The sequence below is a fragment of the Enhydra lutris genome, unplaced genomic scaffold (genome assembly GCF_002288905.1).
Source record: "Enhydra lutris kenyoni isolate GAN:26980312 unplaced genomic scaffold, ASM228890v2 scaffoldscaffold6, whole genome shotgun sequence".
Lineage (NCBI taxonomy): Eukaryota > Metazoa > Chordata > Mammalia > Carnivora > Mustelidae > Enhydra > Enhydra lutris.
The window spans coordinates 25,566,518-25,593,640 of NW_019154090.1; the positions used below are offsets into that span (position 1 = coordinate 25,566,518).

Genomic DNA, 27,123 nt, shown 5'->3' on the forward strand with positions numbered 1-27,123 from the left:
CCTTCGTGAAATTCCCAGCGGGAATCCTCGTGCTTGAGAAAGGACTTCTTAATGAGCTCCTTTCACTTGCAGGGGTGGGGGGAGGTGGGCCTCCTTTGCCCTCCACAGGGACATTTTAAAGTGAATGAAGGGAGCAAGGTCCCTCATTAAGGCTGAAATGGGAGCTGCTGGGAGCGGGGCTTCTCTAGAAAGGAGGCCTGGCCCCAGGTCTGCATTTCCTGCGACAAAGTTATCGCATTAAGAGTAATCACCGCTCCTTCCTTCATCGTAGAATGGACTGTGAAGAAAAACATTGGGAAGACCGTTTTTTTACCTATTGTTTTTGTTAACTGCTAAGTTCTTAATAAAATTGAAAAACTGTAGAGACTTCAATAGGCAACCATGGGGATGAGTTATGGGCATTATACTTTCACTCAGTAGAATAGTATGCAGGGTCTTAGAAAAATGTTTGCATAGCATTGATAGTTGAAGCCAAGAATGGCGTTTCCTGAAATTTTGAGGTTTCTTTTAGAGGACTTGGGATTGTCCTCAAGGTTGAGGAGTGCTGATTTGGAAGGAGAGCAGGGTTGTTCTTAAGAGCCTCATCTGGGGAAATGAACCTGCCACCAGACCCCCTCTTCAGGGTGAAATGCTAATTTCTGGTTGTTCTCTGAGAGATCAGTCATGGTCCCTACCTAGGAAGGTTGGCCATTCTATTGCAATTTATAAGCCAAATAGTCTGAACATAACATTCCTTAACCCTTCTACGAATTTCTCGTAAAGAAATAATCAGATGTGTGTGTGGGGGGGGGATGTGTACAAGGATGCTTATTGCCATATTCTTTCTATAAGAATGAAAAATTGGAATAATAATAAGCATTTATTGAGCACTAACCATGGGCCAGTTGCTGTGTTAAGTGGTTTATGAGCATTGTCTCATTTCATCCTTTCAAGTGGGTTCTATCATTGTCTCCGTTTTTACAAATGAAAAAAGAAATGGAGGCACAAAAAGCTAAGTAATTTGCCCAAGACAACATTATTAGTAAGTGAGAGAGACAGATGTGCAAATGACAGCAATAACACAATGTGATAAACATTAAAACAGAAATAATATAAGCGACAATAGGTGGACGGTGCCAAGTATTATCATTATACCTGTTGTCTGTTCGGAAGCTTCAGATAAAGCCTAGCACGTGGTGAGCATCTAAAAATGGTTGTTATTATACACTTCAAACTCGAATGTGCCCAGGAGTCACCTTGTTAAAAATGCAGATCTTGAATCAGCAGGTCTGGGTGGGTGGATGGTACGCGTAGTCTACATTTCTAACTAATTCCCAGATGGTGTCCATGTCCTTCAAGGACCACACTCTATCAGAGATTAAATAGGTTGGGGAAGGAGGAAAGCCCTGAATATGCCAAAACAAATCACAGAAGCCCCAAGGACCTGTGACATGGAAGAAAACTAGAAGGCTAGATAGTCGCTGTGTTACTACCGTGTTGGACAGCAGCTTCTAGTCAATTTCTTTCTCTTTCCCTCTTTTCTGTCACATGGACTAATTCAGTTCCACAAATATTTATTGTGTGCCTCAGCACCAGTCACTATGGGAGCAAAAATGAAGGAAAATCCAGTGGTTTCCTCAAGGAATTTTTTTTTTTAACAGAAAAGTTGTTCTTTCTTTTCTCTCTCTCTCTCTCTCTCTCTCTCCTTTTTTAAGATTTTATTTATTCGACAGAGAGATCACAAGTAGGCAGGCAGAGAGAGAGGGGGAAGCAGACTCCCCGCTGAGCAGAGAGCCCAATTTCAGGATCCTGGGATCATGATCTCGGCCAAAGGCAGAGGCTTAACCCACTGAGCCACCCAGGTGCCCCAAGAAATTTTTTTAAAGAAGTTTTTTTTTTTTTTAAGTTAAAAATAATTTAAAGGGGCGCCTGGGTGGCTCAGTGGGTTAAAGCCTCTGCCTTCGGCTTGGGTCATGATCCCAGGGTCCTGGAATTGAACCCCACGCGCGGGCGGGTCGGGTTCTCTGCTCAGCAGGGAGCCTGCTTCCTCCCCTCTCTCTCTGCCTGCCTCTCTGCCTACTTGTGATCTCTCTCTCTCTCTGTCAAATAAATAAATAAAATCTTTTTAAAAAAATCTTTAAAAAAAATAAAGAAACACACTTAAAAGGAGTGCATCTCATTTAAGTTATACCTCAACAAAGTTAATTTAACATTTAAAGATATAGATAAAGAAACACAACGCCCCAGCAGGAATCTTTCTTAAAAGGTTGAAAATATTTTAAAATAAAAATTCCTGGATGGTGTGTCAAGGGGCCTGAATTCAGTCACTGTCAGTAACTTGAAGGTTTACTCTCTTCCAGATACCTTGGACTTGGAGAAGTGTGCTGCATGCATTTTCAAAGCACTTTGTACTTCTTGACATCAGTTAATAATTTCACACACACGTGTGAATTTCACAAGTCTCTTTCACACATCTGCTATCCTGACTAAATTCGGATTTCTCCGGGGCCAGGCACTGCATCAGTTGTCACTGTGGTGTCCAATGCCTGTCCTGGTATCCACTCTCTGGTAGATACTTGATATTATCTGTTGAATGAGTGCATGAATGAAATAATCACTAAAGGGAAGGCACTTGGCCTCTAGGTCGAAGACATTTTGTTCATACCCTTCCAGATGGATTTTTAGTGAAGGATGGAGAAGAAAGCCCACACACCATGTTTCTGCCCTTCCCCTCCCAACTTTCAAGCCTGAGTGCAGGGGTCAGTGAAGAAGCTCTTGGATTTGGGGGTCATGTCCTAGATTCCAGGGAGCACCTCTCAGTTTTCTCATCTGTTCATTGGGGATTAGGGTAATAGTTACCCCTGGCTGTGAGAGGTCCTTGGGAAGAGACAACATAGGGGTTCAAGTGTTTCAGGTTAAAGTGATTAACACTATCTTAGTCATCTCCCTTCGTGGACCTGAGCACCACCCTCCCTGGCACTATTAGTCCTTGCACTTCTTGGGGTCACTTTACTCCACTCCAGGGGTTCTCAAAGTGTGGTCCCTAGGATCTTGTTGGAAATGTAAATTCTCAAGGCTTTACCCTATACCCCTCTGGATCAGATACTCTGGGGGTGGGGCCCAGCCATCTGCACAGCAAGTCCTCCAGAAGATTCTGACGCAAGCCCAAGTTTGAGTAGTTACCGCTCTGCTCTGATGTAAGCTGTCCTGGGGCGGGACACTGGGCCTGCATCATTCACTTCTCTATCTCCTGGGCCTGGCAGAGTAGGCGTACAAGAAGTATCTGCTGAATGCATCAGAACTATGTTAATACCTGGTAGCCACTGAAGGAGGACCTCCTGTGGGTCAGGCCACACTCTAAACGTTTCGGGAGGATTACTCAGTTAAGCAGCTATCCCTGGGTTCATTTTACAGAGAGTGAAACCGAGGTTCAGGAAGGCCAAGCTCTGTGTTGTGGGATCTCTCAGAGGGAATCCCACATTCGGCAGCTCGGCTCCTCGGGGCTCTCCAGCGGTCGCGGGGGGGCGCGCGTCTGTGGCGCGGCGAGTGCATCCCGTCCCGCCCCGCCCCGCTGTCCGCGCCTGTCCCGCATCGGCGCGTGTCCGCGAGGCCGTCCCGCCCCACCGGGGCCCGCGCGTGTCCGCGGCTCCGCGAGGGCGCCCCGCCCCGCCCGGGGGAGGAGCGCGGCGGCGGCGGCGGCGGCCACCGTGGCGAAAGTGCGGCTGCGGAAGCGCGGCGAGGCAGGCGGCCGCGACGAGGAAGCTGAGAGGCGGCGGGCCCTGCGGGGCCGGACGGACGCCATGGGCCGGCTGCACTGCACGCAGGACCCCGTGCCCGAGGCCGTGGGCGGCGACATGCAGCAGCTGAATCAGCTGGGCGCGCAGGTGGGTCGGGCGGCCGGGGCGCGGGCCGGCGTGGGTCCCGAGGGCTGAGGGAGGGGAGGGGTATGGGCCGAGGGCCGCCTGGGGGCGAGGAGAGTGGGACGGGCTAGGCAGGGGAGCGTCCGGTGTGCCGAGTGGCCAGAGGGAGATTCAGGGACAGGCTAAGGAGGAATCCGGGGTCTGAGGCGAGTTTGGGAGGCCGAGGAATCTCTAGAGGCCTACGGGGCAAGCTGAGGGGGCCCGGGGCAGGGGTGGGGGGGGGCCGCTCAGAGGTGGGACTTCCGGGAGTCCTGGGAACGAGGAGAATATGTGGGGTTTTAGCGGAGGAACTTAGGTGCGTCTTGATAAGGCTGAAGGGAGTTTGGGGAACTGAGGAATTTGGTGGGCTAGGAAGGGACTGAGATGTTCAGTAGGGTGGCGGGTGAGGGAGACTGAGGGGGGTCTTGGCATCCAGCGGGGTCAGGGGAGCCTGGAGTGGAGGGGCAGTTAATCTGTGGTCACATACGGGGTTGGGTAATGGCCTGAGGCTCCGATTAGGGGGACTGTCTGGCAGTCCTCAAAGAAAAAAGCCATATTACTCTACACTGTGGAGGACCCCTCCCCCGCCCCCAACACACAGCCCTTGGTAATAGTGGAGCTGGAAAAGCTGTTTTTGCTTGTTGAAGCAGCAAATGCCAGCCAGCCAACTTCTGCTCCTCTGCCGGTTGACGTGCCCTGTTCAAAGCACCAAGGCAGCCAAACTAAAAAAATAGGTTAAAATGACACTTCTCACCACCATTGCAAAGGTACATCTATTTCCCCCACTGGGTTGTAACTTCCAAGGAGGTGGGGGGTCTCTCTCCTTCATCTCAACATCCCTCACAACTTACTGTTTTCTCATAAAGTAACACAAATTATAATGCCAGACATACTCTGAAACCCCTTTGTCCAACATAAATTGTAAGCCACATGTCTAATTTTACATTTCTGGTAGTCTCATTTAAAAATTAAAAAGAGAGTTGCAGGGCTGTGACCCTTGATTTCGGGATTGTGAGTTCAAATCCCACCTTGGGTGTAGAGATTACTTACTTGAAAATAACATCTTTAAAAAGTAAAAAAAATAGGGCGCCTGGGTGGCTCAGTCAGTTAAGGATCTGCCGTCCACTCAGGTCAGGATCTCAGGGTCCTGGGATTGAGTCCTGTGTTGAGCTCCCTGGCAAGGGGAGTGTTTCTCTCTTTCCCTCTCCCACTCCCACCCCTGCTTGTGTGTGCTTTCTCTTTCTCAAATAGATAAAAATAAATAAGTAAAAATGAAAAGTAAATAAATAAAGGGGGTGCCGGAGTGGCTCAGTCTGTTGAGCGTCTGATCTCAGGGTCCTGGGATTGAGTCCCCAAATTGTCAGACTCCCTAGGGAGCTAGAATAGGGAGTCCGCTTCTCCCTCTGCCTCTCCCCCCATTCGTGCTCTCTCTCTAATAAATAAAAATCTTTTTAAACAAAGTAGAAATGAAACAAAATTTTTTTTAGGGGCGCCTGGGTGGCTGAGTCGTTAAGCATCTGCCTTCAGCTCAGGTCACGATCTCAGGGTCCTGGGATTGAGCCAGGCATCAGGCTTCCTGCCCAGGAAGCTTGCTTCTCCCTCTCCCACTCCCCCTGCTTGTTTCCCTCTCTCGTTGTGTCTCTCTCTGTCAAATAAATAAATAAAATCTTTTTAAAAATGTTTTTTAATCCACTATATCAAAATATTACTATTTCAACATGTAATCCATATAAAAATATCAATGAGATACTTTACCTTTTGATACTAATTTTTTTTTAAGATTTTATTTATTTATTTGACAGAGAGACACAGTGAGAGAGGGTACATAAGCAGGAGGAGTGTGAGAGGGAGAAGCAGGCTCCCCACCAAGCAGAGAGCCCGATGCGGGGCTTGATCCCAGGACACTGGGATCATGACCTGAGACGAAGGCAGACGCTTAACTACTGAGCCATCCAGGTGTCCCTAATTTTTTTTTTTAAGATTTTATTTATTTGTTTGACAGATCACAAGTAGGCAGAGAGGCAGACAGGCGGAGAGGGGAAAGCAGATTCCCCGCTGAGCAGAGAGCCCGATGCAGGGTCCCAGGACCCTGTGATCAGGACCTGAGGGGAAGGCAGAGGCTTTAACCCACTGAGCCGCCCAGGTGCTTTAATACTCATTTTTCTGATTCTGGTGTGCACTTTACATCTCAAATTAGACTAGCCTTTTTCAAGTATTTAATAGCTGCATGTGGCTAGTGGCCACTGTTTATCATACAGCACTTCTAAGTGCCCCCCCTTTTTTAAAGATTTTATTTACTTATTTGAAACAGAGAACGAATGGGGGAAGGGAGAGGGAGGAGCAGGCTCCCCGAAGAGCAGGGATCCCAGGACCCTAGAATCATGACCTGAGCTGAAGGCAGACACTTAACTGACTGAGCCACCCAGGCACCCCTAAGTGCTTTTATGTATATTACTAAGCCATTGAGTCCTTAGAACCACCATAGGAGGTAGGTACTGTTATTATCCCCATTTTACAGATTAAGGGGACTGAGTCACAGAGCAGTCAAAAAGAGCCGTCAGTTTATTGAGCATGTACCATGTGGCAGGCACTGTTTTCAGTGCTTTATGTATAGCACCCCTACAAGGTAGGTGCTGTTATTATTCCCATTTTACAGGTAAGAAAAATGGTTCCAGGAAAGAAATTTACCTGTTTAAGGTAAGGCAGCCAGGAGGTTGCAGAGCCAGGAATTCAGGACCAGATGTTTGACTTTAGATTCTGGGGAATGAAACAAACAGAACAGAGCTTTGTAGATGATCTCCCCAACTAGGTAGCTTAGCTTTCACTTGTTATGTGGCAGAATTTTCTGGAAGGTTTCCATTTGGAGAATAAAAAAGATTCTGCTGCTAAAAACCTTTTTTGAAGCTGCAGGATGGTAGGTTTCCTAAGTTTACCTCCAACTTGGTATTTATAGAAAAAACATAAACCACATTCTTTAAAATCAGAGCTTGCCCTCATATTCTAACTTTTTTTTTTTTTTTTTTAGATTTTATTTATTTATTTGACAGACGGACAGATCACAAGTAGGTAGAGAAGGTAGAGAGGCAGGCAGAGAGAGACGGGGAAGCAGGCTCCCTGCTGAGCAGAGAGCCAGATGCAGGGCTTGATTCCAGGACCCTGAGACCATAACCTGAGCCAAGGGCAGAGGCTTAACCCACTGAGCCACCCAGGCGGCCCCCATATTCTAACTTTAAAACACACTCCAGGGGTGCCTGGGTGACTCAGTAGGTTGGGTGTCTGACTCTTGATGTTAGGTCAGGTCTTGATCTCAGGGTTATGAGTTAGGGCTGTATGGGGCTCCACATTGGACACAGAACCCGTTTAAAAACAAAACCAAAAAAACCCCACTCTGGAGCCTTACCTTTTTTTTTTTTTTTTTTTTTTTTTTTTTTAAGTTTTTGGCAGCCGGGGGCAGGGGGGGGTGTGTGGGGTGTGTGTGTGTGTGTGTGTGTGTGTGTGTGTGTGTGTGTGTGATTTGTTTTTTTGTTTTTTCTTTGTGTTTCTCCACACCCAGTGTTGGGGGCGGGGAGCTCAGACTCAAAACCCTGGTATCAGGAGTTGTATGCTCTTAAGGCTGAGCCAGCCAGCTGCCCCTTTACCTTTGTTTTTAACACACAAAGCTTTTTCCTGATGAGCGGGAGTCTTTCCCCCTGCCTTTTTGGATGATCAGATTTTTCCAAGTACCCACTCTATTGGTTGAGTTTATTTTGAAGTTTGAGGCCTAGGCATCTGGGAGGAAAAGAATCATTGTATCAGTGTGGGTATCCAACATTTATTGCTCACTCAATGGATATTTTTCAGAATGCCTACTCTACACCAGATAGCCACTGAACCCAGTGAGATTTACAAAGGCATGATGGACACAGCCTTTTATGCTGGGGAAGTTGTGATCTGCTAGGTCAGGTCAGAAACAGAGATCCAACACAGTACTAAGTGCACCTAGATGTGTTCTCTGATGCCTGTGGCCAGTTCTACGTAATGAGCATCTTTGAGAATAGGATTAAAAAAATAATTTTTAGAATGGTTATGAGAGAGGAAATTCAGAAAAATATGAAGAAGAAAACAAATGGTCTATGGTCTTCTCACCTACCTGTAAATGAAAGCAACACATACAGTTAGAAAATTCAAGCAGTATTCAAAGGTATAAATTTTTTTTTAAAGATTCTATTTATTTGAGATAGAGAGTGAGAGCGAGCGAGCACAAGCCTGGGGTCAGAGGGAAAGGGAGAAACAGGCTTCCCACTGAGCATGGAGGCTGAAGTGGCGCTCCATCCCAGCTCTCTGGAATCATGACCTGAGCCACGCAGGCGCCCCCAAAGGTATAAGATTAAAATAGAATACCTATTTCTCTTGTCTGCAGAAAGTCATTTTAATAGTTTCTTTTGTATCTTTGTAGAAAAAAACTCTGCATCTGCCTTTATATATATGGGTATCTGTTAAAATCTTCTTTTACACAAAAGGGATTGTGTGATACTCCTTGAAATGGATCTACCATAATTTATTTTACCTGCCCTATATATATATATATATATATTTTTTTTTTTTTTTTAAAGATTTTGTTTATTTATTTGAGAGGGAGAATGAGAGAGAGAGTATGAGAAGAGGGAGTGTCAGAGGGAGAAGCAGACTCTCTGCCAAGCAGGGAGCCTGATGTGGGACTCCATCCCGGGACTCCAGGATCATGACCTGAGCTAAAGGCAGTCGCTCAACCAACTGAGCCACCCAGGAGCCCTTACGCACCCTATATTAATAGACACTTAAGTTGCTTTCAGTTTTTTGTTTTTATAAGCAATGCTGTCAGTGAATTGCTTTGTGTAAATGTGTCTGGGTTTACTTTTTGGAACATATCTGAAGGGTATACTTCCTGCAATGGAATTACTAGGTCAAGAGATACGAGCATTTAAAAATTAGATAGGACTATCAAATTGCCCTCTGGAAAAGTCCCAGTTTAATCCTCTCATCGACAGTGCAAGCATGTCTGTTTCCTGGTACTTTCACCAGCACGGGTCTTCTCAAACTTATATTTTTGAAGATCTGATAAGTTAAAAAGGGGTATTTCCTTATTTTGCTGATTTGCATTTCTCATCTGGAATGATCTTGAACATCTTTCCATATATTTACTGGTAAGAATAGTTAAGATTTGGGGCGCCTGGGTGGCTCAGTGGGTTAAAGCCTCTGCCTTCAGCTCAGGTCATGATCCCAGGGTCCTGGGATCGAGCCCCGCATCGGGCTCTCTGCTCAGCAGGGAGCCCGCTTCCTCCTCTCTCTCTGCCTGCTTCTCTGTGATCTCCGTCTGTCAAATAAAAAAATAAAATCTTTAAAAAAAAAAAAAAAAAAAAAAAGAATAGTTAAGATTTGATTTCATGGATGATGATGAGCAGGTGAGCATTCCAGAAGGAGACAGCTATGCAGATACAAAGGCAAAGAATGGGAAAGGTGTTTAGGGAAGATTTATTCAACAAATGCTTAACTGTGCACTCTGATAACTAAGGCTCTGTGAGCATTCTAAGGCAGGTACATAGAACTTCTCTGCTAAGACAAGTCTGTGTTTCTTATCAAGATTTAGAATTCTAAGTGCCCTCAGGCAGGGTTCCAAGAGGGAGCCTCAGAAGTTAAGAATCTGGGTAGGTCACTTCTTGTTGGGAGGGTGGTGGTGTCTTGAAAGCAGGACACTGAAGGATAAAGGGGTTCTGGAAAAGTGGAGATAGGGATGGGGCTTGGCATGTCCTGCAGACCAGATTAGGTTGAGGCCTCACAGGGAGATTCAGCCTGAATGCTAGGCTGAGGTCTGGAAATGGAAAAGCCACTGGAAGGCTTCTCAACTGCTCCATTTTTCTTTTTTTAAGATTTTATTTATTTATTTGAGAGAGACAGAATGTACACAAGCAGGGGGAAGGGCAGAGGGAGAGGCAGGCTCCCCACTGAGCAGAGAGCCTGAGCAGGACTTGATCCCTGGACCCTGAGATCATGACCTGAGCTGAAGGCAGACCTTTAACGACTGAGCCACTCAGGCATCCCAGCTGCTCCATTTCTTAAAAGGCTCAGGATGACACAGAAAATACAATTAGCCAAAGATTTGACAGTCAACAGATTGCAGGGGGAAATAAAGGAAAACTCATAGTCTGAAGACACAGTGTGTAACTAGTCCCTGACTTTTCTTGTTTTTACTATATAGAATCAGCAGCTATGCAAGGCTAATACCCAGTATCATAAGTACTGCAGAAAGACAACCCCTGGTTCAGCCTTGGTTAAAGTTTTTCCAGGGAATATCCATTAAGTTTTGAGGGAGTAGACACTTCTGTGCCATTGGCAGGTGTGAGTATAAATCCATGCAACTTCTTTGCAGGACAGTTTGGCAACATTTTCTCAGATTTTAAAATGCATATATCATCTCACCTAAGATACATTTTGAAAATGTATTTTAGGGCACCTGGGTGGCTCGGTTGGTTAAGCAACTGCCTTCAGCTCAGGTCACGAACCTGGAATCCTTGGGATTGAGTCCTGCATCAGGCTCTCTGCTTGAAGGGGATCCTGCTTCTGTCCCTCTGACCTCTCCCCTCTAATGCGCTCTCTCTCCCATTCTTGTGCTCTCTCTCAAATAAATTAAAAAAATCTTAAAAAAAAAAATGTATAGACACATGTCACAAAGAAATATGTGGGAGGATATTCATTGCAGTATTTAGAATAACAACAAAGTAGGCACACACGCTAAGTCTATATAGTTGAATGCTGTGCAGTTGTTAAAAGAATTGGCTGGAGAGGTACCTGGTTGGCTGGGTTGGAGGAGCGTGCCACTCTTGATCTCAGGGCTGTTAGTTCGAGCCCCAAGTTGGGTGTAGAAATTACTTTAAAAAAAAAAAAAAAAACAAAAAAAAACTGCGTAGAGGGATGCCTGGATGACTCAGTTGGTTAAATGCCTGCCTTTGGCTTAGGTCATGATCCCAGGATCATGATACCAGGGTCCTGAGATTGAGTCCTGCATCAGGCTCCTTGCTTAGCCCACTCCTCGGGCGTGCTCTTTCTCTCTCTCTGACAAATAAATAAAATCTCTTTTTTTAGGATTTTATTTATTTGGTAGACAGAGATCACAAGTAGGCAGAGAGAGGGGAAGGGAAGCAGGCTCCCTGCTGAGCAGAGAGCCTGATGTGGGGCTGGATCCAGCCCAAGGCAGAGGCTTTAACCCACTGAGCCACCCAGGGGCCCCAAATAAGTAAAATCTTAAAAAAAAAAACAAAAAAAATTGGGTAGAATTGTATCTACTGACCAGATGAATCTCTAAGATAAAATTGGATGAAAAAAGTCAAGGTGCTGGGTACAGGTTCACTATCATCATCTCATTTCTATTTAAAAGAAATTAAATTCAAATGCAATTCTGGGACGGCCAGAGGTGTTAGCAATAACTACCTGTGGGCAGTGGGACTGAGTTGGGGGGTGTCAGGGAGAGTAATTTTATTTTATTACTAAAAAAATGAAAACAAACTTAAAAATAATAAAATCTTAAAAGAATAAACTGTTCTAGGATAGTAGATAATAAAGTATAACTTTACTGTTTTGTCATATATATAATAAGATGTTTGTTGGGGAAGAAACCCAGAAAATATGGATAGAAGAAAATAAATCACCTAAAATCTCACTACACAGAAATAACTGCTTCAAAAGACAAGATAGAGGGGCACCTGGGTGGCTCAGTGGGTTAAGCCTCTGCCTTCAGCTCAGGTCATGATCTCAGGGTCCTGGGATGGAGCCCCACATCGGGCTCTCTGCTCAGTGGGGAGCCTGCTTCTCTCTCTCTCTCTCTCTGCCTGCCTCTCCTCTCTGTCTGCTTGTGATCTCTGTGTCAAATAAAGAAATAAAGTCTTTAAAAAAAAAAAAAAGGCCAGATAGAGAAAAAGCTTGTATAGTATGTTAACATTTGTGTGGGGTGAAAAAAGGAGAAATCATATTATTTGGATTGGCTTGTGTTTGAATAATAAATATGTGGAAATATAAACAAAAAGAAAAGAGCAACTGCTGTTAATCTTCCAGTGATCTCCCTTTCAGGTCGTGTGTGTGTGTGTGTACACACACGTGTACTTGGACCCTTGAGATGTATATGTGCATGTGTGTGCATATACTCACAGTCTCAGTGTATATCTCCCAAGTGTTCCAATAAAATACACAAGTTTTTCAGACAGTATAGTAGCACTGATATATTGACACTGAATAGTGGGTGTCGTGAATATTCGAACTTGAAAATGATCAAACAGGTATCAATACCTATGTGTTCTCTCTTAAGGGTCTGTAGTTGGATGGGATGTGGGAACATTGACCTAGGAGTAGAATGTTACTGATGTTCTGTCATTCTCTTCACAGCAGTTCTCGGCCTTGACAGAAGTGCTTTTCCACTTCCTAACTGAGCCAAAAGAGGTAAAGTACCTTATGATAGGGAGAGTTCTGAGTGTGGGTCTGTAGCCCTGAGATGCTAAGCAAGTGAAGGCCCGGTTTGTTTCCTTTCTTCAGGTGGAAAGGTTTCTGTCTCAGCTCTCTGAGTTTGCCACCACCAATCAGATCAGTCTTGGCCCTCTCAGAAGCATCGTGAAAAGCCTCCTTCTAGTTCCAAATGGTGAGTAGCCTCTCTGGCAGCTGAGGCTGGAGATGTTAACTTGAATTCTTCAGTCCACAGGGTCTTCAAGCTGCTCTGGCACTGAGCCAGCGCACTCAGTAGAGAACCAGATAGGGGCGGGACTGGAAGTCTAGGAAGGGAAGAAGCCGGGTATACAGAACTGCAGTAAAATGAAATAGAGATACAGCTCAGAGTGCAGTCTGCATCCCAGCTTCTGTCCCCAGACTGCTGTCTGGTCCTCTGCACTGTAAGTACAGAAATTAAGAGTAAGCATTTAGAAGCTTTTATAGCAATTTGGCCGAAATCTTTTGAATATACTGATTTTTCAAATGGGGCTTTTATTTTTTTAAAAGATTTTATTTTTGGGGCACCTGGGTGGCTCAGTCATTATTCATCTGACTTTGGCTCAGGTCATGATTCCGGGTTGGGGGGGGGGCTTGGGATAGAGCTGGATCTGGCTTCCAGCTGAGCGGGAAGCCTACTTCTCCCTCTCCCACTTTCCCTGCTTGTGTTCCTCTCTTGCTGTGTCTCTGTCAAATAAATAAATAAAATCTTATAAAAAAAAAAAAAGATTTTATTTTTAAGTAGTCTCTACACCCAATGTGGGACTCAAACTCATAACCCTGAAATCAGGAGTCACATGTTCTACTGACTAAACCAGCCAGGCACCTCCCGGGCGCGCATGTGCATGCATGTGTTTCATGTGGTAAGATACACATAATGTAGGGGCGCCTGGGTGGCTCAGTGGGTTAAAGCCTCTGCCTTCGGCTCAGGTCATGATCCCAGAGTCCTGGGATCGAGCCCCGCATCGGGCTATCTGCTCGACAGGGAGCCTGCTTCTTCCTTTCTCTCTGCCTGCCTCTCTGCCTACTTGTGATCTCTGTCTGTTAAATAAATAAATAAAAGTCTAAAAAAAGAGAGAAGGATACAAAATATTAAAAAAAAGATATGCATAATGTAAAATTGACCACTTTAACCATCTGGGACTTATATTTTATATGCATTTTTCTAAATTTTCATTGTACTTCACAAAAATATCAGTCCACGATGGATTGAAAATAAAAAAGGTCTTTCACTGCAGATGGTTTCGGAGGTAATTAGCTTAGAGCAATCAGGAAAATCTCTAGTCATGAGGGAAGTGATCATGAAGGTTTAGCTGTAGGGATATCCATCATAGCACTGTTTTGATGATATAGAAAAATTATAAATAAATTGCCCAGAAGTTAGAGATTAGTATAATGCATGGAGGTCTGTTTTTACAGGGGAACATCATGGTGGTCAAAATTCATGGTTCTGAGTTAGGTAGATGTGGGTCTGTCACTTAGGTACCCAGTGTCTCCCAGCCCTTGGCAACAACCCCTCCTAACATTTTCCTGCCAATCTGAGCATTTTCATGGTAAATGGAGGGGGCTCATTTTCAAGATTGAGATAATGTAAATGATATGCATAACATAGTACCTCAGTAAAAGGTTGCTCTTACTTTTCAAATTCTGTAATTTAAAAAGTGCTAATGAGGAAAATGTAATGATACAGAAAATTGTTCACAATATACTGTTTAATAAAAATAATGGTTTACGGGCTCCTGGATGGCTCAGTGGGTTAAAGCATCTGCTTTCAACTCAGGTCATGATTCCAGGGTCCTGGGATAGAGCCCTGCATCGGTCTCTCTGCTCAGCAGGGAGCCTGCTTCCTGCCTCTCTGCCTACTTGTGATCTCTGTCTATCCAATAAATAAATAAAATCTTTTAAAAAATAGTTTATAAAACTATGTACCACAGTCCTATTTTTGTAAAAAAAAAAAAAAAAAAGAATGTTAACTGTGGTTATATCTGGGTGGAGGGACTGCGGGTGGTCTTATTTGCTTGTTTTTGACTGTTTGACTCTATATTATCTACAGAGTTGATAGATTTCGCAGTTTAATCAAAAGTTAATTTTATGTAAAGAGAGAAGCGACATTTGAGGCCAGTCTCAAAGAATGAATCAATGTTGACCGGGTTGAGAGGAGGTAAAACAGCGCTTTGCACATTTTACAAATTAGCAATGGACTGATCTTCCCAAGCTTGCAGCCCAGTGATGTAGTGAAAGTTGGGTGTTTAATTTATTTGTTCCTGTTGTGCTCCTTCCCATATCTTACTGCAGGTCTTTTCCTTTTGCTTGTCCTTTGCTCCTGAGGTTCTGCGGGTTCAAATCAGAGCATCCTGAGGTTTCCAACTCTGAAATTTCTCATCATCTGTTCATAGGGCTTTTGTATTTGTTGCCTTTGTGGTGGATTAAAGGCATGTGAACCAAAGGCTGGATGAGAATGTACAGTCTTTCCTAACATGGGGATACATTCTCATTGCAATACATTTTCAGTTGCAAATTGATTCAATACATTTTCATTGCAAACCTGTAACAGTGCAGAATCAGAAGTGAAAAATCCCCTTCTACTCTCACGCAACTCTTTTTTTTTTTTTTTTAAAGATTTTATTTATTTATTTGACAGAGAGAGATTACATGCAGGCAGAGAGGCAGAGAGAGAGGGAGAAGCAGGCTCAGAGAGCCCGACGTGGGGCTCAATCCCAGGACTCTGAGATCATGGCCTGAGCCAAAGGCAGAGGCTTAACCCACTGAGCCACCCAAGCACCCCCTCATGCTACTCTTGTCTCCAGACACCATCGCAGTTTAATTTTGGTATATATCTTTTTTTTTTTTAAGATTTTATTTATTTATTTGACAGAGATACAGCAAGACAGAGAACACAAACTGGGGGTATTTGAGAGAGGGAGAAGCAGGCTTCCCGCTGAGCAGGGAGGCCAATGCAGGGCTCCATTCCTGGACCCTGGGATTAGGACCTGAGCCGAACGAAGGCAGGTGCTTAACCGACTAAGCCACCCAGGTGCCCCTGTATCCTTTTATATTTTCTTGTCCACTGGCAGACATGCACATATGCACACGTGTAGTCTTGTTTTTCATGAATGGTAGGAAACCATGAAAGTGCTCTTGAACTTGTATTTTTTCCTACGTGGTATGTTGCAGAGATTTCTCCACGTTGACTTCATTCTTCTGAGGGCTGTAACGTGCCAGGCACTGGATGTCTCTTCAGCTAGTCCTCTTTCGTCCTGTTGCTGCACATCTTTGTGACCTTTCACTCTCAAACAGTGCGGCAGTGACTGCCGTCGGGACATTGAGCATGCCCCAGTGTGAGCGTTTCTGTAGGGTAGGGCCTGGGAGTGTGGTACCAGAGTAGTCTCATTCTGGCCTGTGGGGATAGGTTTGTCTGTGAGTGGAAACCTGTCTACTGGGGTACCTGGGTGGCTCAGTGGGTTAAGCCTCTTCCTTCAGCTCAGGTCATGATCTCAGGGTCCTGGAATTAAGCCCCACACCAGACTCTCTGCTCAGTGGGGAGCCTGCTTCCCCCTCTCCCTCTGCCTGCCTCTCTGCCTACTTGTGATCTCTCCCTCTCTCTCTCTCTCTCTGTCAGATCAATCAATCAATCAATCTTTAAAAAAGGAAAAGAAACCTCTCTACCAAACAGTTGTGTGGACACTGATTTTTTCAAAGAGATTTCTGTCTTCTGGTGTCCCTGCCTCCCTGCTTTCCCATCTTCGTTAGATCCGCTCCCCACCCCCTCAGTCCTGTCAGACTGCCTTCAGTCCTCCCCAACCTGGGAGCTTCTGCCCATGTTGCCTCAGAAAGCCTTCCTGACTTCAGTCCACGGTGACCTCCCTTCCTGTCAGCTCCTGAGAGATGGTTTTTATCCACAGTTCTCATTTTGGACTGTAATTGTTCACAGCTTTCTATTGTTCATGCTGTTTTACATGTGACTATTTTGTGACTTTAACAGAGAGCTTTTCCTCTGAAGTCACAGGAGGATCTTGTACTTCTTTCCTGAGCCAAGGTTGCAAGTAAAGCGATGACATAAAGCAGATGCTTAGTACATGCTGCATGAGTTGAGCTGAACTTAGGAGATCCTGTGCCCCTCCCAGGGGATGTTGGGTGTATATTTTTCAGGCAAGATTGATTGTCATTGTTTATAGCAGGTATTTACTGTTGGTGCAGAGAACCCTGAAGAACTAGCATACCATTCAAGAGGTGGGCTTTGCAGCACGTTAGTCACATTATCTATATAGCTTTTAAACCTTGGTCAGATCAGCCTCAGTTTCTTTCTTTCTTTCTTTTTTTTTTTTTTTTTTTTAAGATTTATTTACTTATTTATTTGACAGAGAGAGATCACAAGTAGGCAGAGGCAGGCCGGGGGTGGAGGGGGAACAGGCTCCCTGCTGAGCAGAGAGCCCTATGCGGGGCTCCATCCCAGGACCCCGATATCATGACCTGAGCCTAAGGCAGAGGTTTAACCCACTGAGCCACCCAGGCGCCCTCAGCCTCAGTTTCTTATCTGAAAAACAGTAATAAGAGCAGTATGGTTGTGGCATTAGGAATGCATGAGTTAATATATGCAAAGTACTTAATACAGTTTGGCTAAACTTTAGCTTTATATATATATATATCTTTTTTTTTTTTTACGTAAAGATTTATTTATTTATTGGGATAGCTTTATATATTGATAGTTCAGTTAGTTTCAGTCCTGTGCCTTCTCGGATTATGAGAACTAAGCATCTGAGGGTGTAGCTTATAAAGCACTTATTCTCTTCTTCCACCCAAAACAAGTTCTTAGTTCTTCCTACCATATTGTGGCAGTAACATCTCCATGTCGGCTCCCCTGGTTCCCGCCTGGCCTGGAGTACCTGCTGCAGCACATCCAGGATCTTGTTGCACCTCACAGCTGCTCACTTTGCATGGTGAGGTCCTAATCCTCAGCGTGGCATTCAAGCCTTTCCCAGTCTCATCTGAAGTGTAAGGGCTTCCAGGTCCTCATCCTCTTCCTTGTCCCTCATCCTGGGCCTGCCTTATAGGAAGGCCTCCCCGGAGAAGTACAGCTTGTTAGTGCTGGGGGAGCCACAGCCCTCCAGATCAGTTTTCCCCAAATTAGTATTTTTTTTTTTAAGATTTTATTTATTTTTTTGAGAGAGGGAGCAAGTAAGAGAGAGCATGAGAGGGGAGAAGATCAGAGGGAGAAGCAGACTCCCCGAGGGGTCCCCGAGGGGCTGGGAACCTGATGTGGGACTTGATCGCCTGACCCGGGATTATGACCTGAGCGGAAGGCAGTCCAATAACCAACTGAGCCACCCAGGTGCCCCCCCCCCCAAATTGGTATTTTCATCCAGAAAAGGCTTCTGTGGTCAGCCAGAAGCCAGAAATACTGCCCCCCCACCCCCAGCCTTGGAATCTTGGAGAGACATACACATTAACATATCTCAGGCTCTGAAAAGTCCCACAGTAAAGAAACTTGCTTACCCAGTATCTGAGAAACAGTTAACCATGGAACCTGTCCTCTCTTCCCATCCCCTTTCCCCTCCCCCTCTTTCTTTTTGCAGGGAGAGGGTCAGGTAAATTTTTGTAGTGTTGCTCTAGTTTAATCTTTGTCTTACAGATAAAGAGAGCTCTAGAGAAGGGAAGTGGCTTGTTTAGGATCTTACAGTGGGGAAGCTGGGGCCAGTACCTCCCATGGTTGGCATAAAGCCCAGTGGCTTTTGTTTTTGTTTTTTAATGTTTTTCTTTTACTATTTAGTATGTAATTCTTAAAAACACCTGACTTCAGTGGTTACCAGCCCATAGCCAGATTGTTGTTTCATCTACACCCCACCCGCTTCTCACTGCTCTCCAAACTGGATTAGTTTAAAGTGCATCTCAGAAGTCACATCTCAGGAGGTCATACCATTTTATTTCTGAATACCTAGTCATTATCTCCAAAAGATAAAGGGCTCCTTTTCCCCCTTATCAAGCTACAATGCCATTATCATATCTGAAATTAAAATATGCAGTCAGTGTTCAGATGTCCCCATTGTCTCATGCATTTTGTTTGTCTGTAGTGGGTTGCTGTCATCGGGATCCAGGGAGGGCCCCCACATTGCACTTGGTTCCTGGATGGCCCTTGTGTGCTTACTTGTCACCATGGCTACTTAACAGCTTTGAGATCTTGAGCCAAGTTACTGAACCTCTCTGAGAATCAGTGTCCTCAGAAAACAGCTTATAATAGAAGTTCTTACATCACTGTAAGAATAAAGGACGATACTCAATGTGAAATGCTTCAGGGAGTGCCAGTGCACTGCTGCTAATACTATGATTGTCTTCTAGATACAGATAACTCCTGGATTACAGATAACTCGGCTTTAGGGCTACTGTTTAAGCCTGGCTTTATTTTATTACTTAGCAAGATCTCTAGCCCTTGTGGGTAACTGTTATTTAAGAAAAGGTGATAATGCCCCTTCTCCTCTCCGAAGGGAGTTCTTTCTGACTGGGCAAAAACAGGGTAATCAGCAATGAACAGTAGTCACAAATGGTATTTAATCAACTGTTGAGCAGAGTTCCCTAGCACTCCAACCTCACCCCACTCTGCTGCTTTTCTCTGTGGCACTTTTCAGCCATGCTCTGTATGGCTTCCTTACTTGTTACATTATTGTTGCAGTCTTTCGCTTCCCAATAGAAGGTGAGCCTCACGAGGGCAGACATTGTGTGTCCATGGATGTTTCCCAGCAGTAGCATAGTTCTGGCACTGGCAGGTCCTCAGTAAATGCTCGTGCAGTGACTGTGACTTCTGTCTTTCCATGAGCCTTTCCATGAGCCCAGAGAAGTGGATTCAGCTGGTCAGCCTTCAGCTATGTTCCTGACATTTTATCTTTACTACTGATGTTGCTAAAGAGCTCCGCAGGTATATTTGAGCGTGCTCTCAAGAGCGCATCTGGGGGGACTTCTTGGCAGGGCAGTTGGTGACTGTGGCTTTGCCACATTTTCTCCCCAAAAGCTTAATCTTTGGGACGCCTGGGTGGCTCAGTTGGTTAAGCAGCTGCCTTCGGCTCGGGTCATGATCCCGGTGTCCTGGGATCGAGTCCCACATCGGGCTCCTTGCTCATCAGGGAGCCTGCTTCTCCCTCTGCCTCTGCCTGCCATTCTGTCTGCCTGTGCTTGCTCTCTCTCCCTCTCTCTCTCTCTGACAAATAAATAAATAAAATCTTTAAAAAAAAAAAAAAAAAAAAAAAAAGCTTAATCTTTCTTACCTTTGGTTTCCTGGTAAATTAAAGGTTTTGTTAGTAATCCCCACTTCAGAGTACTTTGGTATCATCAAGTAAAATATTGGATTTGAGCTAGATACACACTAAGGAGCTATACATTTCGTAGTCATGAATTAATTGAATTGGCTAGGAAGTGGCTATCTTGGAGGGCCTTTATGGCCAAGGTTTCCTGGTGTCTTTTCTTTTTCATTTTGCTATGGCTTCCTTGCTCAGTCTGATTTTGGCGATAAAAGATTTCCTCCCTTTGTTTACGTGGTTTATTTTGCAGGGGACAAACAGCCTTTAGGATTGTTTTTCAGGAGTGAGCTGGGGGTGGGGAGTTGGGCTCAGGGTATTACGCTAGGGCCCTCCCTGGATGGTGGTGGATGTCTCCTTATTCTTTAATTAGTCCACTTCTGGAAGACTAAGAAGTGGAAAATTTTAAGGCGGTTGCCCAATTGTGACTCTAGGCTGTAGCCCGAGGTTAAACATTGAGAAGCCCAGATTGCTGGCAACACTTTGTTTTCAGGAATTGGACCTCGCAAGCAGAACAAAGCAGCCCCCACAGGGGAGTGCTCTTAGGGCTTGTGAGGGGAAGCTTTGTCTGCCCCTCTGGAAGTGACTTCGGAATTGTAGAAGCCAGCTGTTACTCCATCTTCGTTTACCTCCTGAAAACTGATTTTCTTTGGCAGCTCTGTCCAGTAGAACTAACTAAATAGGTGGAAATGGTTTCCAGTCCACATTGCCCAGTACCATGGCCACCAGACCCGTGTGGCCATTGAGGACGTGAAACAGTGCGTCTGAGGAGCAGAATTTTAAATTTTTTTTTTTTTTCAGAATTTTAAATTTTGTTTAATTTTAATTAATTAAAATTTAAGGGGGTGCTAGGAGAAAATAAAATTTAAATGACCCCCCCCCCCCATCTTTAGTGGTTCTGGATGGCACAGCGCAGCACTAGGCTGTTGCCCTTATTGCCCAGCCTGACATTGAGCTCCCGGGCTTGGCTCCAGGACTCTGTGGCCTTTTTTCCTTGCTCACATAGGGTATCCTCAGCCCCAAGCCCATAAAGTCCTTCTTTTTTTTTTTTTTTTTTAAGATTTTATTTATTTATTTGACAGACAGAGATCACAAGTAGGCAGAGAGGCAGGCAGAGAGAGAGGAAGGGAAGCAGGCTCCCCGCTGAGCAGAGAGCCCCATGTGGGGCTCGATCCCAGAACCCTGAGATCATGACCTGAGCCGAAGGCAGAGGCTTTAACCCCCTGAGCCACCCAGGTGCCCCCATAAAGTCCTTCTTGCTTTCTAAGTTCTTTCATGCTTTCGGAGGGGTAAACACTTGCTTTGTACAAGAAACAAAGCATGCTGTCCCATTCTCCAGTTGCTTCCTCTGTGCTTTTTTTTCCCAGCCGGATTGAGATTTTCCTGGAGCTAGCCCCGTCTTTTGTGTATCCCCTCTGTCCTCTCTGTCGTATCGGTTGTTCTATTAATACTTACTGCCAGTTGATTAACTGATACGTCCTTTTTAATTGATTTCTCCCATTTCCCAGGTGCGTTGAAGAAGAGTCTCACAGCGGATCAGGTCCGGACTGATCTCATAACTCTTGGTAGGTCATTGCCAAGGTTGCTCAGGGCGACAGGCCTGGCAGCTCTTCATTTTGTTGAAGTCTCTCTCTGTTCTCTTATAGGTCTTAGTGAGGAGAAAGCCACTTACTTTTCTGAAAAGGTATCATAATTCCTCTTAATCAGAGTTAATTAAGATTGTTTGCTTTTATTTCATGAAAAGAAACAAGTGAGAAATGCCGACTAAGGAAAAGCCATCAATCAATTCTGTGTCATTTTCCCAGCTTAATGGGTTTCATGCAAATGACATACATACAGTGTTTAAACGGCGGCACTGTTCAGTGCATCTCTGATGTTTTGCCTCTGATTTGACTGACTAGCTGTTGTGCCGTTTTTGTCCCAAATTGGGACTCCATCTTGGAATGAAAGAAAACATTTATGTGGTCTTCTGCCGGTCTTTACTGCCCCTGTCTCCCAGATCTGTGCATATAGGCTGAGCCCTTGGTTCTGCATTCTTCCCCTTGTCTGTATAAATACTAAACATGGCTGTTTTGGGGTACAGAGTGAAGAGGGGGCATTTTCCCCATTGTTACGACTTCGGCTTTTTGCTTTTGTTCTAGTGGAAGCAGAGTGCCCCCACCCTTGCTCGATGGGCCATAGGACATACTCTGATGATTAACCAGCTTGTAGATATGGAGTGGAAATTTGGAGGTAACTAGTTAGAGCTAGTTCCGGGTCATTTGGGAGGTGTAGGGTGGGATTGCAGAGGCTTTCACATAGTTTCCATGGGGAGCACGCGTCCTCCGTCCTCACAGACTGAGGGCTCACAGTTGGGGCTAGCAACTGCTTCTCTGTATTGCTGCTGGCATTTGGCAGCTGGTTTTGTATCCATGGCTCTTGGTAAGTTGACTTCCTGAAGAGCACATCTTGCTGTCCTCATGTTCGTCCCTGCATGGCTTCGGCTGGACGGCCTGTGAGATTGAGGTGTTCAGAGTATGTCTGTTGTCAACCCATCACTTAACGAATTTTCTCTTTTGTGTCACAGTGACATCTGGGAGCAGTGAACTGGAGAAAGTGGGAAGTATTTTTTTGCAAGTAAGTCTTCTGATCTGTGAAAATGGGTAGATTTTTTACTTGGTTAAGAATTATTAAATTGTCATTGGATTTTTTTAAAGACCCAATTAAGTGGCTGTTCACTGAAGTGCCATGTATTTCAGAGCCGTGTGGTCAGCCAAAAATGTGGTCGCTAACGTCCCGACTCTCAGATTAATAGGATCTTCATATTTTTCTTAAAAGCTTGATTGTTTTATAGTCATGAGAATTGTTAGAAGTTTTGGTGATCATGGATCCAGATTGCTTCTCTTTGATGCTCAAGTCAGAAGCTGGATGCTTTGATGTTTAAGTGAAAGGATTTCAAGAATTTCTTTGCCCTGTTGTCATCATTTTAATTTAAGTTTTTATTGCCTCTTTTTTTTAATCAGTTAAAGTTGGTGGTTAAGAAAGGAAATCAAACTGAAAATTTGTACATAGGTGAGTCTGAATTCCTGCTTGAGCCTTTTCACTTTTTCCATGTTCTCTGCAATCAGTGGGCTTGTGAAACACCACAAATCATTTCTTCTAGGAAAAAAGCCATACCCGAGCTGTGGAGTAGCCATTCCACTGCCTCTTCTCTCATAAATAATAAGCCATCAGCAGGTTGGAGACCCCACAGTTGAAGAGCCTCTTTGAAAAAGGGAAAGCTCAGGGAGAAGGGACAGCGAAGATTGAAGAGCAAGCAGCTCTTGCTGCAAAAGTCGTGCTGAACATCCTGAATAATGCCCTTTCATCTCTTTGTGCTGTGAAGTTATGCCATTTTTAAATTCTCCACTTTTGTAGGGAACCGAGAACCTTTCTGTGTTCAAGGCTCTCAGTTCTTTATTGTGGTCAATTACCCATCAAGCGCTGCTTAGATGTACTAAGTCGAAAAAGAAAAAAAAAAATCTCTAGGTGGAAATTCATTTTCTTGGATGATTCTGTGGAGTTGGAAACATTTACCTGAAGCTGAATTTTCTCTCCCCAGAATTAACCCTGCCTCAGTTCTACAGCTTCCTGCACGAGATGGAGCGAGTCAGAAGCAGCATGGAGTGTTTGAGCTGATTTCTGGCCCCTTCCCTCTTCTCTTCCATGGGTGGCTGCTCTGAGAGGCACCTCACTACAGGCCTGTAGGGTGCTGATAAAGGCCCTGCTTGCTTCTTGGGAGCCCATGTGCAAAGTTTTCTGGAAAACGACAAGATTAAGTACTGAAGAGCCCTATACGATTACTCTGAATTCTTTGTTAAGGGAACAGCAACTGTCTAGCACCTCTCCAGCACCTGTCTCCCAGGACACTTTTTAGGTATTCATACAGGCTATTATTGCATCTCAAATTCAGGGGAGGAAATAAATGGTTACCTCCCCATCAGAATTCCAGAGTAAACAGATGGTGCCATCACTCAAGATGCACGCTAGTCACCCTTTCCTCAAAAAAGCAAGGGCTTATTTATGGCTGACACATGTGGGGAGCCCCCAGCGATCTCTCTACGCACTCTGCATTTGTGGGGTGGTGGTGCATTACTAATCAGTTTTTAATGGGGCACCTGTGTATAAATACTTGCTTGGTCTGCTCTGAAAAGAACTGAGGCCAACCTCTGTCCTCATTTTGGGTTGTGCCCTGTTGTGTTGTAATGAGGCTATTTTAGCTTGTTTTGGTTCAAGCTGACCTTCTCTGTTGGTTAGACGATGAATAAAAAAAAGCTTCTAAAGAAAAGGTCTGAATCCAGTTGTCTCTATGAATGGATGAAAGAGTCATCTGCCTTGCAGAGCGCTAGTGCTCTAATCTTCAGTAGTTATCCTGGTTTTGGTGAAGGCCATGAGTCTTCAGTGAAATTAGCTGTGGTCCAAAGGTAGAATTTGTAAGAGCAGTTCAGGGCAGACTCAGGTTAAAAACATCAAGAAAAGCATGAGCGCTTTGTGTTCCGATGACTTTAGGGCCCCACCTAGCATGTGATTTCTCTTCCTCAGGAATTTTTTTAAAAATTCTGAATAGATAATACATCCCCATGGTTTAGAAGGTACATTGTGAAGTAGTTCCTTCTCATCCCCATTCCCCAGTTACCTAATTCCTTTCCCCTAGTAACCACTGTTACAGTTTATTCTGTGTTCTTCCAGACATATTTCTTGCATTTGCAAATTCATAGGCATAGAGTTTAACTTACTTCCCACACAAGTGCTAGCATAGTGTACACACAGCATCCTGTGTCTTGCTTTTTTCTGCTTCACCTGGAAATCATTCCACATCTGAACAGAGAAAGGGAAAAACAAAAACAACAGAGCAACCTCCTCCTTTGTAACAGATGCACCACGTTTCTCCAAATGGATGATTTTTTTTTTTTAACTGGTTTCCTCCTGGTAGGTGTTTAGGTTGGTTCCGTTCTTCTTCTCCTATAAATGATGCTGCATCTGAGTGTTTTTGTATGTATGTCATTTTGCATGAGTAGAAGTATAAATATATGGGTGTGGAATTGCCAGGTCAAAGAATATATGCACGTAGAATATAAGAAGGAATAAAGTAAAAAGATCCTTCTCTCATTTACTCAGTTTCCTCCAAGAGATAACCTCTGATGTTTCTTAAACGTCCTTCCTGGGGTGCCTGGGTGGCTCAGTCGGTAAGGAGTCCAACTCTTTTAAAGATTTGTTTGTTTGTTTAATTTGACAGAAACAAGTCAGAGAGGGAACACAGGGTGGGGGAGTGGGAGAGGGAGAAGCAGGCTTCCCACTGAGCAGGGAGTGGGACGTGGGGCTCCATCCCAGGACCCTAGGATCGTGACCTGAGTGGAAGGCAGGCGCATAATGACTGAGCCATCCAGGTGCCCCAAGTGTCCAACTCCTGTTTTCAGCTCAGGTCATGTTCTCAGAGTCGTGAAATCTAACAGGCTCTGCAGTCAACAGGGAATCTGCTTAAGGATTCTCTCCCTCTCCTTCTGCCCCTCCCCCTGCTTGCACACATGTGCTTTCTCTTTCAAATTAATAAAATCTTTTTTTTCTCTAAAGATTTTATTTACGTATTTGACAGAGAGAGAGAGACAGTGAGAGAAGGAACACAAGTGGGGGGCGGGACTAGGAGAGGGAAAGCAGGCTTCCTGCTGTGCAGGGAGCTCGATGTGGGGCTCCATCCCAGAACACTGGGATCATGACCTGGGCCCAAGGCGCCCCAATAAATAAAATTTTTTAAAAGGATTTTATTTATTTTTTTGCCAGAGAGATCACAAGTAGGCAGAGAGAGAGGGGGAAGCACCCCCCCAATAAATAAAATATTAAAAAAAAAAAAAAACAAAACCCTAGGATGGGTGCCTGGCTGGCTTAGTCAGAAGAGCATGCAATTCTTGATCTCCAGGTCATGAGTTCAAGCCCCACATTGGGTGTAAAGATTACTAAAAAAAAATAATAATGGGGTGCCTGGGTGACTCAGTGGGTTAAAGCCTCTGCCTTTGGCTCGGGTCGTGATCCCAGGGTCCTGGGATCCAGCCCCGGGCTCTCTGCTCAGCAGGGAGCCTGCTTCCCCCTCTGTGTCTGCCTGCCTCTCTGCCTACTTGTGATCTCTGTCTGTCAAATAAAATCTTTAAAAATAATAATAATAATAAATTAATAAAATTTGCAGGAATGGCTGTCAGGCTAGAGACTCAGGAAGGAGTTGGGTCCAAAGACAGTCCACTAGAAGAATTTCTTCTTGCTGGGGGAGGTAGGGGAGTCAGTCTTTGTTAAGACCTTCAACTAATTGGATGAGGCACACCCACATTATGGAAGGTATCTGTTCTGATATAAAGGTCCACCAGTGGGGCATCTGGGTGGTCAGTGGGTTAAGCCTCTGCCTTCAGCTCAAGTCACGATCTCAGGGTCCTGGGATCAAGCCCCGCATTGGGCTGTCTGCTCAGCAGGGAATCTGCTTCCCCCTCTCCTTGCCTCTCTGCCTACTTGTGGTCTCTGTCTGTCAAATAAATAAATAAATCTTTAAAAAAATAATAATAAAAAAATAAAGGTCCACCAGTTTAGGGGCGCCTAGGTGGTTCAGTCTGTTAAGCCTCTGCCTTGGGCTCAGGTCATGAACTCCAGGTCTTGGGATTCAGCCCCACATCAGGCTCCCTGCTCCGTGGGGAGTCTGCTGCCCTCCCTCTCACTTTGTGTGTATGCCCATTCTCGCTCTCACTCAAGCCAAGATTAAATAAATAAAATCTTAAAAAAAAAAAAAAACACAACAGCAACAACATTGGCCATCGGTCTGGTAATGTTAAGGATGCATATACTTTATTTATTTATTTATTTATTTATTTTTAAAGATTTTTATTTATTTATTTGATAGAGAGAAATCACAAGCAGGCAGAGAGGCAGGCAGAGAGAGAGGAGGAAGCAGGCTCCCCGCTGAGCAGAAAGCCCGATGTGGGGCTTGAACCCAGGACCTGGGATCATGACCTGAGCCGAAGGCAGTGGCTTAACCCACTGAGCCACCCAGGCGCCCCAAGGATGCATATACTTTAAAAAATAAAGATCTGCCAGTTTAAATGTTTTTTTTTTTTAAGATTTTATTTGTCAGAAAGCAAGTGGGGAGTAGGGGGGGCAGAGGAAGAGGGAGAAACAGGCTCCCCTCTGAGCAGGGAGCCCACTGCTGATGCCAGACTCTATCCCAGGACCCCAAGTCCCCAGGACCACAACCTGAGCCAAAGGCAGCCACTCAGCTGACTGAGCCACCCAGGTGTCCCCACCAATTTAAATATTAATCTTATCCCCCCAAAATACCACTTTCACAGAAACATGCAGAATAATGTTTGACCAAATATTCGGACGTAGCAGGCCAGTCAAGTTAATACACAAAATTAACTATCACAGTGCCCGACTGACTTAGAGATTATTCCAATTTATGAAGGATTACCAGATTAATTTTACAA

General features: G+C 44.7%; 1 protein-coding gene across 4 annotated transcripts; it reads left to right on the plus strand.

Moving 5' to 3' along the window:
* The first annotated feature begins 3,726 nt into the window (after positions 1–3,726).
* On the plus strand, positions 3,727–23,980 carry LOC111141828 (COMM domain containing 7). Of its 4 annotated transcripts, none has more exons than XM_022494660.1 (9): positions 3,727–3,863; positions 12,270–12,323; positions 12,417–12,519; positions 21,154–21,210; positions 21,292–21,329; positions 21,787–21,877; positions 22,212–22,261; positions 22,648–22,696; positions 23,226–23,980. In XM_022494660.1, exons 1-9 carry the CDS (start codon positions 3,780–3,782, stop codon positions 23,300–23,302), a joined length of 603 nt encoding a protein of 200 aa, XP_022350368.1. In that variant the 5' UTR covers positions 3,727–3,779; the 3' UTR covers positions 23,303–23,980. The 4 variants fall into 4 exon arrangements, with proteins under 4 accessions (XP_022350368.1, XP_022350369.1, XP_022350366.1 ...); XM_022494661.1 differs by having other exon boundaries at positions 12,273–12,323; XM_022494658.1 differs by lacking the exon at positions 23,226–23,980 and having other exon boundaries at positions 22,648–23,219.
* The last annotated feature ends 3,143 nt before the right edge of the window (positions 23,981–27,123 follow it).